Genomic DNA, 13,506 nt, shown 5'->3' with positions numbered 1-13,506 from the left:
TCTGTGACAGGAATCAGTAAACCAAAATTATTAAGACTTTGAAGGATTTATTTCTAAAAAGGAAGCCTGAAACTCAGCCTTAACCTCTGTAAGATACTTCTGACTAAATGAAGACAAAAAAGGGTTTGAAGAGTGCCCTGTAGTCAAAATATTTTGGGGGGAAAATTAGCACATAGCAATATGGTGAAACTTGCCTGTTCACACTCATGCTCCTCTCCAAATGTTAGATATTAACCTTGCTTGGTATATTAGGTACATCTCACAAAAAAAGGTCTCATCTAAAAACAAGGAAAAGAAAAAACAACCAATTTCCCCTTCAGTTTCCAGGGAATAAAAATATTTCCCAGTCAATAAATGCAGAAAGTTTTGTGTGATCTGATTTGCCCACAAAATTTACAGGACTTTGCTATTTTCTTTTGAAAAAATAACAGGCAGAAAGAAATTTGTCCACTCCATGTTCAGATGTAACTAATGCCTGCAAGGAAGGGAAGGTGCAGCCAACACTTGTACCACTATAACATAAATGCTAAGAAAAAGACATTTGATTTTTAATGTCTCCTTTAATAGAAAGCTGTTTTTCAATGATGAATTAAACCACAGGGAAATAAGGAGACTGTTTTTCCTACACTTACACTTCATTGATATCTGCATTAGAATATGACAGTCCTGTGGCTCATGTGCCATAGGAGTGGAGCATCCAGATTGTGATACTGTTCAGAAAGCACAAAAGTGCCAGACAAAAAATTTCTGTTAAACAAAGAAAAACCAACACACCAAACAAACAACAAAACCAACTAGCACACACACAGTGGGAAGGGAGGGAAAAATACCAACTGCAGCACACAGCTTTCACTCCCCAAGGATGTACAGTTTCAACTGTGGAATCAGGGTGATACAGAATCACAGAATCACAGAAATTCTAGGTTGGAAGAGACCTTTAAGATCATCGAGTCCAACCCATGTTCCAAAACCTCAACTGGATCATGGCACCAAGTGCCACATCCAGACTTTTTTTAAACTCTTCAAGGGATGGCGACTCTACCACCTCCCTGGGTAGATGATTCCAGTATTTGACCACTCTTTCTGTAAAATACTTCCTCCTTAATTCTAGCCTGTATCTTTCTGTAAAATACTTCCTCCTTAATTCTAGCCTGTATACCTGGCTTAAAAGCTACAAAACCCCTGAGGTCTTCAGAGCACCCTAAGTCCAAATGAACAGGTCAATCCTATCTTGCAGAGTGATTGCTCTAACACCAATTCCATGTGCAGTGTGCACTTGAGCTGGCAGAGAGAACACCTTCAATTGGCCACAATAACCCCCTGCAACGATACAAGCTAGGAACGGTGTGGCTGGACAGTGCTCAGGCAGAAAGGGACCTGGGGGTGCTGTTGGCAGTTGGCTGAACATGAGCCAGCAGTGTGCCCAGGTGGCCAAGAAGGCCAATGGCATCCTGGCCAGTATCAGGAACGGTGTGGCCAGCAGGAGCAGGGAGGTCATTCTGCCCCTGTACTCAGCACTGGTGAGGCCTCACCTGGAGTATTGCATCCAGTTCTGGGTCCCTCACTTTAGGAGGGACGTTGAGATGCTTGAGCGTGTCCAGAGGAGAGCAGCGAGGCTGGTGAGGGGCTTGGAGCACAAGCCATATGAGGAACGACTGAGGGAGCTGGGGTTGTTCAGCCTGGAGAAAAGGAGACTCAGGGGTGACCTTATCACTCTCTTCAGCTTCCTGAAGGGTGGCTGTGGTGAGCTGGGGGTCGGTCTCTTTCTCCAGGCAACAAGAGACAGAACAAGAGGACACAGTCTCAAGCTGCGCCAAGGGAGATACAGGCTAGCATTAAGGAGGAAGTATTTTACAGAAAGAGTGGTCAAATACTGGAATCATCTACCCAGGGAGGTGGTAGAGTCACCATCCCTCGAAGAGTTTAAAAAAAGACTGGATGTGGCACTTGGTGCCATGATCTAGTTGAGGTGTTAGAACATGGGTTGGACTCGATGATCTTAAAGGTCTCTTCCAACCTAGAATTTCTGTGATTCTGTGATTCAAGCCAGCAGTGGTATTGGGCAAACAAGAGTATCCAAAGTGCACAAGCTGAGTATCCTTGAGCTTCTCCATGTGGGCAGAATCTGCTCGTGGGAGCTGTGGCCAGCCAGCCCACACTCACCCTACACCAAAGCCCACCTGTACACATGGAGCCCCTGTGCCAGGTGCCCACATTTATACCCTGCCTGGGGGTGCAGGGTTAAGGGACAGTGACACCTGACACAGGGTCGTGCTCTTCTCCTGGAGAGAAGAGTGTGTAACCAAGGGCCTGCACATTTATTTCCTTTCATTTGTTTGTGTTGACATGTAATAATGCTACAGAAAATAACAGTAGGGGGAAAACCTGCATCACCTGGGACATGGAGCAGAATCTGTTCCTTGAGAAAATTATTTTCACCAAGGACCTGCCCCCCCCAGGTACTGCTAAAAATGCTTCGTTAGCTGCTTTATTAGCAAGGAGACAACAGCAGTCCTGGGCATCTGTGTACTTATTTTCTCATTTCCACCAAGAATTTAATTAACTGACATTAATTACATTTTCTGTTTGATCTGGAAATTCAGTTCAAATTAACATTTTTATGGATAGTTTAATACTAATGCTGACAGATAATTTCCTTTAAAAGAAACTGCTTGGATTTGCCACCAGTAGGATGAAATAGTGGAAGTTAATCCACTGAAAAACAGTATTTTTATTTGCTGTTAGACAGGATTAACTAAAAAAAATGAAAAATTGCTTTGATACCTGATTAGAGAGGTCTGGATGTTTTCCTTACAAGCTATACCAAAAGATCTAGAAGTTCAACAGGACAAAAAAACTTTGAAGAAGCCAGATAAGATGTCCAGGGAAGTTGTGAATGTCAATATACACCAAAGCACTGTCTAAGCCACCCTATAATTACCTGTTGTAGAAAATGTCCAGCTGGGACCCTGTCACTTTGAAATATTCACCACATTTTAAATTACTGAAAACAAACAAGCAATCATATTAGCATTTATCTCTGCACCACTTCTTAATCATATCCACTGCAATTTAACAAAAAAAAACCTGTCACCTTTTCAAGCTTTTTAAATAAATTCTGTACCAGCTTCCCAATTGACAAAGATAAGACATCAACACTCATATTTAACACTGAATTCCAAATTCCATAAGTATGAGGATAAAATACTGAAAACTTAAGAACATATTAAAACAAATTAGATTATTGTTCATTGCTTGAAGTGTGTGCATCACAGCAGCACAAGTTTTTCTTCAATGAAAGAAATACACTTGCTTATATAAAATAACTTCAGCATTACCCTTTGACAGTCACAAGAAAAAAATTCTATATGCCTGAAAACAGCAACTGCCATCCCACCAAAATCAAGATCAGAAAAATATGTTCACCTGAGCTATGAAAATGCAAGGCTGAGGATAAGGCTTGTTTTTCTAGATCCTTCAGGCAGAGCTTCCCAGGCTTTTCTCAAAGTCTCCAAACCAATACTAAAATGTCTCAGTTGTAGAATTCCCACACTGAGAGAAGCACAAGAGCCAGTAGAGGAGGAAGGCACAGGATACAAACAGCTTTTGGCCATGTTCAGAGATGCAGGCTTGAGATCTTGGCTCTACTGCAAACACAGGGGACAAATGCCTCAGGCAATGCAGAATCTTTGTCTCAGCTGGAGCATCACTGAAACCAGAAAGCCAAATATACTCATCCCACCAGCTCCAGCTCAAAATCATGTAACTCATTAATCTTCCCAAATGTTAATCAAAAACTTGAATGGATCATTAATTGTCCTCTTCTTTCAAGGAACCAACAAATCCACCTTGTTCTCAGTTGGTCTTTTCACCCAGCTGCAGGTGCCTCCTGCTGCAGTGAAACCAGGACAGGGTTTGCAGATCCCCACACACAGCAAGGCAGATCAGCTTCAGTGATGCCAGAACAGCTGTGCTGATGCACACAGAACTGAATTTCTGTCCCATCCAGCAAAAACATCACAGCAAACCTTTTGTGCTCTTCCCTATTAACACTGCAGCATCATTCCCTTCTCTTCCTCCTTGTTCAAGCCTACTTGTATAGGAATATTTTATGCTACAAATAAGAACCTTAAAATTGTATTTCGGGATTATTGAGAATATTACAGTTGACAGTTCATGGGTTTAGGGTCACACCTTCCCAAAAATAACCCCAAGACATACTAGAATAACAAGTCACAGTAGGAAGCTGGGGATGAGCTGCCTTTGCTGGGCTTACCTGCTTGTAAATTAGCTCACTTCAGGTAACCAACATGACTGCAGAAGGACAGAACAAGTAGTGAGTGCTGCTTTCCTCTGTAGTTCCTCCACAGCTAAATGAATTCTAGCTGTCTGTACTAATTTTGTTATGCCACAGACCAATTCCCAAGATACAACATCTACAGACTGTGTTTAATGATGCTACCTACCTAATAACCAAATACACAGACACTAAAATAAGCCATTAACAGCTACATATGGTGAGGCAGCACCAGGACCTTTCTTAATCACTGCAGCTGGCATCACACAAAGGAGAAGAATAAAATCTCAAATGAAGTAGAAAGGCAATAAAATGTCAGGATAATAAATGCAGTGTAACCCATGAAAGTTATTATTATTTAAGGTGAGACATACCAAATGGCAGCCACAGAAGGAGAATCTATTAGGTAAAAACACTCTGGATACACACTGTGTGTCCAGCTGTGCAGTGACCCAGCTGTGTTATTAATTGTGTCTGGATCATCCTGAGGTGAATTCCTCACACTCCAGCAGAAGGAAATCCCACCAGCATTTCCATTAGCCCCAGCCAGTGGCACCACTGAAGGAAGCTTGTCCCATGGATTCTGTCACATGCCACTGCTGGCTCCTCCGTGGAACTGCAGCAGCAGTGGATTATTTGTATTAGCAGGTGGATTAGTTACTCTGCTCAAGGTTACAGCAGCCCATCAGGAATGAGAAGTTCAGTGTCCCTCTCCAAACCACTGCATGGGCACACACACACACAGGTGAGGCACTGGGGGGATCTGAACTGGGATGGAAAGGCCAAGTGAGCAACAGAGGCAAGGCAGCAGGAGTCATTTCTGCCAGCATTCATTAGTTGTGAAACCACAGCTGAAACTTCAGCACAAATAATGGCAGAATTGTTGAAATACAGTTAAATGCTGTCACACTGCTGGAAACTTTGTCACAGTAAATTGTGAATTGAAGCTGTGTATCTGTACTGATGAGCTGCAGACTACAATAACTTATCTTGGCTCCTGTGGGCAGAATTTCATATTTATAGACCAAAAAAAAAAAAAATTACCTCTCTGCTTGCAGCTCACTGAAGAGCTCATTAATTTTTATTAACTTGGCTCTTCTGGCCAGTGTCCTTTAAAGTAATTCAAGTATAGGTATGTGAATCTAGAGAAACCTTTACTTCTAATCCAGCATTTATCAGTTCAAATACTCAACATGGATTATAACAGTATTATATGAAAAAATAAGACATTCAGGTAACCCTGGAACTTCCCATGAGAGGCAAAACTCTCAGCCCTCCTTGCAAAGATGCTACAACAAACAGAAAAATCAAGGGATTGAAGAAAGTTTCTCATATTTTAGTAGATGCCTCAATGGAATGCATTTGATTTGAGCAGGCTTTTCCTCTATTATCACCAAAGGTAAACAGAAAACACCACGACTACTTGATGTGGGACCTTGATTTTATTTTCTCCATCTTGCAACTAACCAACTTAGTCCATGCCCAGAGAAACAAACCAAACAAACTGCTTAATTCTTGTCAAGTCTAAGTGTGAAATACAAGGTACCACCACAGCACTGTCTGCACTGAATCCAGGCAGTAACTTCCCAATTTATTGCTGGAGAATTTAAACCCAGTTATCCATGGCTGGCCCAACATTCACACACCTCATAGGCCCAAAGAGTGTAGTGACAAACATATTCTTCCTCTTGCATTCTTCAAAAAAATAGTATTAAACTGAAGTTTCCTCTCAGGTTTCTCTCTCTCACACTGAAACACTGCATCCCTTTTTAATTCTGTGATTTCAGTTTAGTTGTCCCATCTGCTAGAAGTGTTTTAATACAACGTCTCTTTTTATATCCTAACATCAAGGTGATGTTGCCAATTAAGTTCTGCTGTAGCCATCTGTAAGAGGAGGAAGGGAGGAAGAAGTAAACATGAATATTTCTTCAGTAATTTTATATAACCTGGATTTCAACCAAGATTTTAGTGATGGAAAAGAAGAAAATAATTAGTAGATTTATACTCTACATGGATTTCTCTAGGACAAATAACATTTGAACTATTTTTAAAATTCAGAAAGGTTTTAGAACTCATAAAATGTTTGGCTTCAAATCAGAACACTTGTCAAGAGAATTTTATATTGCCATGATTTATCATTTTGTTAAAAGCAGAGTTTTGATTTCATAAATAAAATAATGGCAACCTCTTAAATTTCTTTACAACTTCATGTTCACCTTCAGACTTACAGGGCATATAAAATGTTATTCCTCTGACAATAAATGACCAGTGGCAATTTTTTTCTCTAACAAATCTGATATTATCTGAACATGGTAAGGGTCTGGAGCTTCCCAAAGACTAAACCCATAAAAACCAAACAACAAACTCTACACACTCAGCATCACTGCAATTGCAAGACTATGGAACACAATTATAGGACTTTTTTTTCCCTGAAAATATTGAATAATTCAATTTTTAAATAGCACAAGATTTAAAAAAGTATGGAAATGTGAGACATTATAAATCAAAATTGACTGTTTAGCTCACTTCATGTATTCACTAAGGAAGACTCAGAGGCCCACTGAAGGATTTTCTGATGTCAGCCTCAGCAGCCAAAGCCTGAAGACAAAACCAGAACCACAGGTCCTGCACTGGGACACAAGGTGGACACTCATGCTCACACTGCCTGACTCTTTGTGGGATTTAGTCTTGTAAACCACCTATTTATCAACCTCTTCTGATACAGAAAATTAAATTTAATTTAACCTGTGGCATAGGTCACGGCCACAATGAAGACAGACTGGTCCATAAAAAACCAAAATTAGACTCCACAACTCTGTCAGGCTCTTCAGCTACCCCATTAAATCTACATTTCATGAAGCATTAGTAATGGGGTTTTTTAAATGGTATTCTGCAGGAATTTCTTCTGCAGGGATTGAATTTTCATCTCCACAGTAGCTGTGCTTACTGCAGACCTTATAACAAGCTTGTGATGTTGAATGATGGATGCAAAAAGACACTCTTGGCTATTAACTGTGCTTCTAAGCCTCAGTCTGAAAATAAGTCTTGAGAAAATTGGAAGGCAGAAGAATCCTTTCCCCCTTCAACTTTATGTACTATTTATAAAAACAGTTACTTGGTTAGGACCTCCAGTCTTAAAGAAGTTTTTAACTTGATACTACATATGAAATATTCAATTAACACACCGTGTTTCTTTGTAACATTTAGCTCCCAAGAAATTATATTCTAATAAAAACACTTTTAAAGGGAAAGAGAAGGATGGACCTGAGGAGTGAGATTTACAATCTTTACAGTTTAGTAACACCAATTTGAAAGCATTTTGGTAAACACTTCACACATCATCCCCCATGTCTCAATTGATTCACCTCACATTCACAGTAGGCTTCCTAGCAACTCTTTCTTTACAAGTCCATTTTTCTATTTACTGAGAACAATACTGAGAATGAGTCATTTCTGCAGAATACAGCCCTTCATGTACACCAGATGCTTAATGTTGCACACTGTGAAGAAAAAAACCTAATGTCTACTCAAATTACTGTATCGATCACCAAAACCTGTCAGCATTTTGCATCTTGTGTAAATGTTTTCTTCAGAATATTTGAATGTTTTTTAATGTTAGGATCTTAATATTGCTCATCAAAATGCATCATCAGGTTCTGTAGGAGGTAACCCCTAATTAGCTCAGTTAGTAGCAGCTTGAGAATACCACCCAAACAATGACCAAAATTAATGTCATTCACTAAGGGAGTAAAACAAACAGAAAAAAACCCTGAAAGCTTTAGAACTGAGAAAGAGCATTTCCTTGTGTTTTGCAGAGCTCTCCTTTCAATTCCATTGAGTATGTTCTTATAAATCAGTATTTTTATGGCTTTTGGTGTTACATCTTCTCAAGCAGTTCTTACAGTAGTTCTATAAAAATCCTGCCTAGTGAGGTACATGCAGAGCAGACAAGCAGAGCTTCCGTCCCTTCGTCCTCCTCTGGAAGCAGCACAAATCAAAAATGAACAGTGAACAGTGCTGAACTCAAGTAATTCACTGGGATGAAACCGTACAGCTCTTGGGGGGAGTTCAACCAATCAGTGCAAAATCTAAGGAATTCATTAGGAAGCTTACCTTTTTTTCTTCCAGAATAAAGGGGCAACAGCTGAGCCCAGCTCTACCTTCACTGCTTTTGTTTGCTTACAGAGGTGTTTCATTACCTGACTTGTTACAATTAGAGCAGCCTGATGTTATTTGGTTTGAAATAGAGGTATTGCCTACAGCCACACATCACACTTAAGGGCAGAACAGAAAAATGACATAGTAACATGTAGATGCTGTAAATTCTAAATTATTCACAACCTATTCAATATCAAATAAACCAGTCCTAGCAAATTAATTCTAGTAAGAATGAATTTTTAAGTTATCCCTACAAATTATTTAGCTCCTCTACAAACCAAATATTTAGCAGTTGTAAATAATTAAGATGTAAAAGACAAAAGAAGTGTTTAATCAGTTTCTTATTAGATGTCTGACAGATACCACAAAAGATGGCACTACTTCAGCAAAGAAAAAGCAAATGCTCAACACACTGAAGTAAACAAGAAGAGCGTTTAACATCAATTGAATTCAAACAATCATTGATTATTTCAAGGAGTTTTTCATACACTTGCAAGAGGCATTTTGGATTTTGAAGTTAGTTGTAATCTAGAAATAATCTAACTGTAAAACCTAGCCAGAAGTGCAGCTGTGTACTTCCAGTCTCTCATTTCCTCAAGCACTAAAGAAGCCTAGTTTTGCTCTTATTCTCATTTAGAGCATTAAGACTCTAAAAACTATTTTGATGGGACTACACAGAATACGACTGCTATTTTCACCTCCTGAGCTCTCCTGACCACAAAAACAAAAGAAAAAAGGAAAATCTTTAGTACAACAGTAAGAGTTACAGATGCTGACAAACTCATTTTTCAGCATCATAAACGTCACTGGGATTCTCTTTGGGAAAGCAGCAGTTGCAAAAACGATAATAATTAGGCTTAATATAGTTCCAAGGCAAATTATAGCAGCTGTACATGCCACAACAAAGAGCATTTTTAAGTACCAAGTATGCAATTTAACTACAACCAAACTCCCAAAATATTTCTGATTTACTGAGAACACTGAGCATATCCCAGAGCTGCTCTTACCTTTCCTGGCAGCATCTGCTCTCCGTCTTGCTGGCGACACCAGATCCTTTACAATCTGTAGCACTTGAATCATTGCTCCTTAGCAAGATCAAAGGAATGAGGTGCTCCTCTAAAATTCCAACAGGTTTCATTACTACACCTTATTACATGGCTGTCTTCAGTATGCTCAAGCAAATCTGCAGCAGGAAGAACTCATCTACCTTCCCAGCAAGATTTCTGCCTGACGACTCTACAGGCTGGGGTGATGGATTTAAAGTGACTTCAGCACAAGGAGACAAAAAACTGCAGGCAGTCCTGAATGCATTTCTCCAGAACATTTTAGAATTGTTTACTGCAGAGTACACATACTGATTCTCTAAAAGTTTAAAAGAAATGATCACAAAGTAGCTAAAGAAAAGAAGAACCCTTGAAAGGAGTGCTGACAGATGCAGCGTGCTCCCCTAGCTCAGTAAGGAACAAGGGCGGCTGCATCCTCCTTTCAAGTCAGTCTCAGTTTGTGAAATTTCACGTAATGCTCAAACAGAGACTCCGGTGCAGCGCAGAGCCAGCGTCAGCCCCACCAACAGAACTAAAATTAAACCCAGCCTGCAAAAACTCCATCAGGCACAAGCAAGCTCCTGCTGAAGGCATTCATTGGGCTCCTCTCTCCCCCCTCGAACAGAAACCTCTGACACCCTCGTACGTGACAGGAATTCTCACACACCGGGAGGGAGGCACGCTGCAAATCCTGCGAGGATTTCAGGCTTTCTCTCACCCACCACCAGAGGCCCAGAGAACTCTTTCAGTGTTGGAATGTTGGGGGGCACAGATGATGGACTTTGGACCTGGTAACATAAGAGATTTGATAACAGGATGCCTTGGCAAAAGCAAACAGAACTTTGAAAATTAGACCTAGATTGAAAGAAGATTAAATCAAACAGGTTCACTGGAAAAAGAAAAATCTCATTAAACTCTGCAAGCAAGAGATGTTGTTATATGCATAACTTTGTGCATGTGATTTTAGCCTAATCATTGCAGTACACATTACTAGTCTCCCTGAAATATTATATAAGTGTTTGTGCCCCACAATAAAATCAGATTCTGATCACTGAGTCAGTCTCCCTGTCTCTCTCCACATCTCTCTCTATCACTGACATTTCAGCAAAGGTATTGTCATTACTTCTGTCAGGTAATTTCATGCAGACAGATTGCTGTATGTGCCCCACAACATTTTTAATGGCATTTGGAAAATGCAGAAAGGCCCTTCAGAAGTGCCTTTTGTCAAAGCCTCTGCAGAGCAAACCCAAAAAAAAAAAAATCCTGAGGAATCATGTTTTATGTGATCACTTTAAATAACTGTCAGGCCTGAAGAGGCTCTGTGAACTTCAGAAACTGAATTCCTACACAGCACTGCGAGGCCTCGCACACACACAGATCAATTTAGGAAACCAACTACATGTTCTGAAAATCATAACATGAAAACAAACCACAGGCCACATTCTCTGGCCTTTAGACCTTCTGTTCCCATTGCTTAAGTGTTGGATGGGGAGGAGAAGAGGTCATCTCTTTCCATTCTTCCATCTCCAGCTGCTCATCACGAGCATTTCAGATTTTAAGATTTACTGGCATATTTATCCATGTCCATGTCAGTCTCTTGAATCACAGAGAGCACAGCAACAACAAACAATGTCTGTTATGCCAGTCCCATTCACAGCCTGCCCATTAATCTCTGCCAGAAGGAAGAGCAGCCCCAAGTTCTATCCTATTTGCTTAGTTAAAACAAAGGCAAGTAAAATCCTTCTCCCTGCCAGGCTGTCCGGTTTCTTCTCCCACTTTGCAAACATTCAAGTGTCCACCCAAGAGGAAGCTTGAAGAAACATTCTTCAAAATGTTACAGACAGAATCCTCAGCTTTTTTATATTAAGAATAATTTCTAACTCCTGGATCTGAAGTTCAATTCCAGGTTTAGGACCAATGACTTTATACCTAGAGAGGTTTGGAGAAGATCACTACAAGCAGACCCTTCCAGAACAAGTATCATTTCAAAACATTTAAGTAAGATGTAAAATGAAGAGTTGTGCAGTAAGGTTTACCTGGAGGTCTGTTATTTAATAATCCAGTGCTCAAAAATTGCTGATGGAAGAATTTTTTTCCACAGTTACCTCACCATGAGGTGTTTGTTCTTTATTTAGTTGGGTAATCAAACAACTTATCTTCAAGTCAAAGATATAAAACCAAAGGAATATCACTTTGTGCAACTATATTACATTGCAGATTTTCTCTAAAAAACTGACTTCTAAGTTTATGGTGCACAAAACACAACCAGTACAGAGCTACTAAACTTTTGATGGCCTTCATATTAACTTATTATGGATAGGAGGAGAAAGGAAGAAAAAAGAAATTAAGGCTGAATAAAATATTCAGTAATAACATCACTTGGCCTTCCAAAGCAAGAATACACCTTGCAGATCCTACAGTTGATTTTTAAATGAATTTGATTATTTCATTGCTACAGCAATGTTCTCAAGTGCAGGAACAAGGAGAGGATGGTGGACTGACAAAGATTAACAGTCAGGAAGAGGGTGCAGAGGAAGAAAGAGCTAAGAAGGCATGACTTGTACCTACTTTCGTGAAAAAATTATTTTAAAAGGACAAAATTAAAAACTTCAGTACCTATTCCCAACTACAAAAAGGAAGCCATTCCTTTTTCTTCCAAACTGTCCCTTACCTTGCTGGTACAGGTCCCTGTCCTCCCTTTTAAAGAGAGACACACCAGAACTTCAGGACTGGAAGTCATTTTCACATCACACCTGCCTTCCTCAATGTGAAACAGTTTCCAAAGTTGGGATGCACAACAGTTTCCCTCTCTTCTTTATTGTGACAATTGGCATGTAGAAAAAAAACTGAAAAAACTCACAAAGCTTAAAATAATTTAGGAAAATGTAAACAACATTCCATATGCAATGTAAAGAAAATGGTGCAAGTCTGAAGCAGGCATGATAAATAAGAAATTTCAACAAATCACTGAAACTTTGAAGAATTACACAGTAAGCTTGTTGGCTGCTATTTGTGTTTCCTCAAATCAATTTATACACCAAGACAGCAGCACTAAACCTGCTTTAGTATAGAGGCAATACCAAAAAGACTTCTAGAAATAAAACACACTAAATTGTATGATTTCATCTGTTACTTGTGAGTCAGAACTTGGTTATAGTTCACTCTTATCTTTGACTGATACTGAAACCAACTGATACTTCCATACAATCTGTCACTACAACTGCCACCTCTCAGACCACACATCCTGATAAAACACCCACTGTGGGCAAGGATACACCAGATGGAAGTTCACACATACACAAGGTGAACCACAAGAAACCATGTCATAAATTCAGTGTAAAAATTCAGTAGATTCTGTTTGAGAAAAATGTAGTGCTACATATTCAGTGCACAGACCACTGATCTCTGCCAAGCATTTTTCCTCTTCAACAGAGAGCTTGCTAAGCAATATGTGCTTGATGATGATCTTGGATTTTGCTTCTCTTCCTTGACTTCAAAACTGCAGGGAATACAGAAATCATGCACATGTTAACATGATGAAATACACTGGTATTGGAAGGGGCAGTTAACCAGGATGGGATTTTATGGATCACTGTGTACAGTCCTTGACCTCTCCCAAGCATAATAAAAAAATGACCTGCATCCGGATTAGTCAGCTCTCGTAATTCAGAATAAAATGCTTCCGTTAACATAATTATAATTAAGTGATCTTTGGAAGCAGCTCTTTTTCATGAAGCACATTGCCAGGAGCTAACACATTTACAGCACAAATGATGCTGCAGAAGGATGGCTCAGTGGGTATTTATCAAAGGTACTTGACAGGGGGTGGGGAAGATCAGAATTGAAGTCTGGGCAAGACTTAATATTTTCTCTTTCACTCCCTTCTTCTAATCTGTAATGTTCATATATTCACAGCATTGTGTCTAGGCTATTAAAAACCCATCAAGAACCCTCAGGGTTTTCCCAGGCAACATAGCAGCCACCCAAAAAGTGCCTGCTTGTTGTGTC

At 39.8% G+C, this 13,506-nt stretch overlaps 1 protein-coding gene across 3 annotated transcripts in view; it reads right to left on the bottom strand.

Moving 5' to 3' along the window:
* The window catches only part of USP6NL (USP6 N-terminal like), a 115,853-nt gene that overhangs the window by 81,357 nt on the left and 20,990 nt on the right, over positions 1-13,506 (bottom strand). Inside the window, exon 1 of one of the 3 annotated variants that reach the window (XM_064703034.1) lies at positions 9,463-10,091. The exons of the other annotated variants lie outside the window; for them this stretch is intronic. Coding sequence (XP_064559104.1) covers positions 9,463-9,535 — 73 coding nt within the window. The 5' untranslated portion in view covers positions 9,536-10,091. Of the gene's footprint in view, positions 1-9,462; positions 10,092-13,506 lie in introns of those variants that run through there. 3 annotated transcript variants of the gene reach the window in all.

The sequence above is a fragment of the Zonotrichia leucophrys genome, chromosome 1A, assembly GCF_028769735.1.
Source record: "Zonotrichia leucophrys gambelii isolate GWCS_2022_RI chromosome 1A, RI_Zleu_2.0, whole genome shotgun sequence".
NCBI lineage: Eukaryota > Metazoa > Chordata > Aves > Passeriformes > Passerellidae > Zonotrichia > Zonotrichia leucophrys.
The sequence above is the reverse complement of the archived record's forward strand: the minus strand, read 5'-3'. Positions and strand labels throughout refer to the sequence as shown.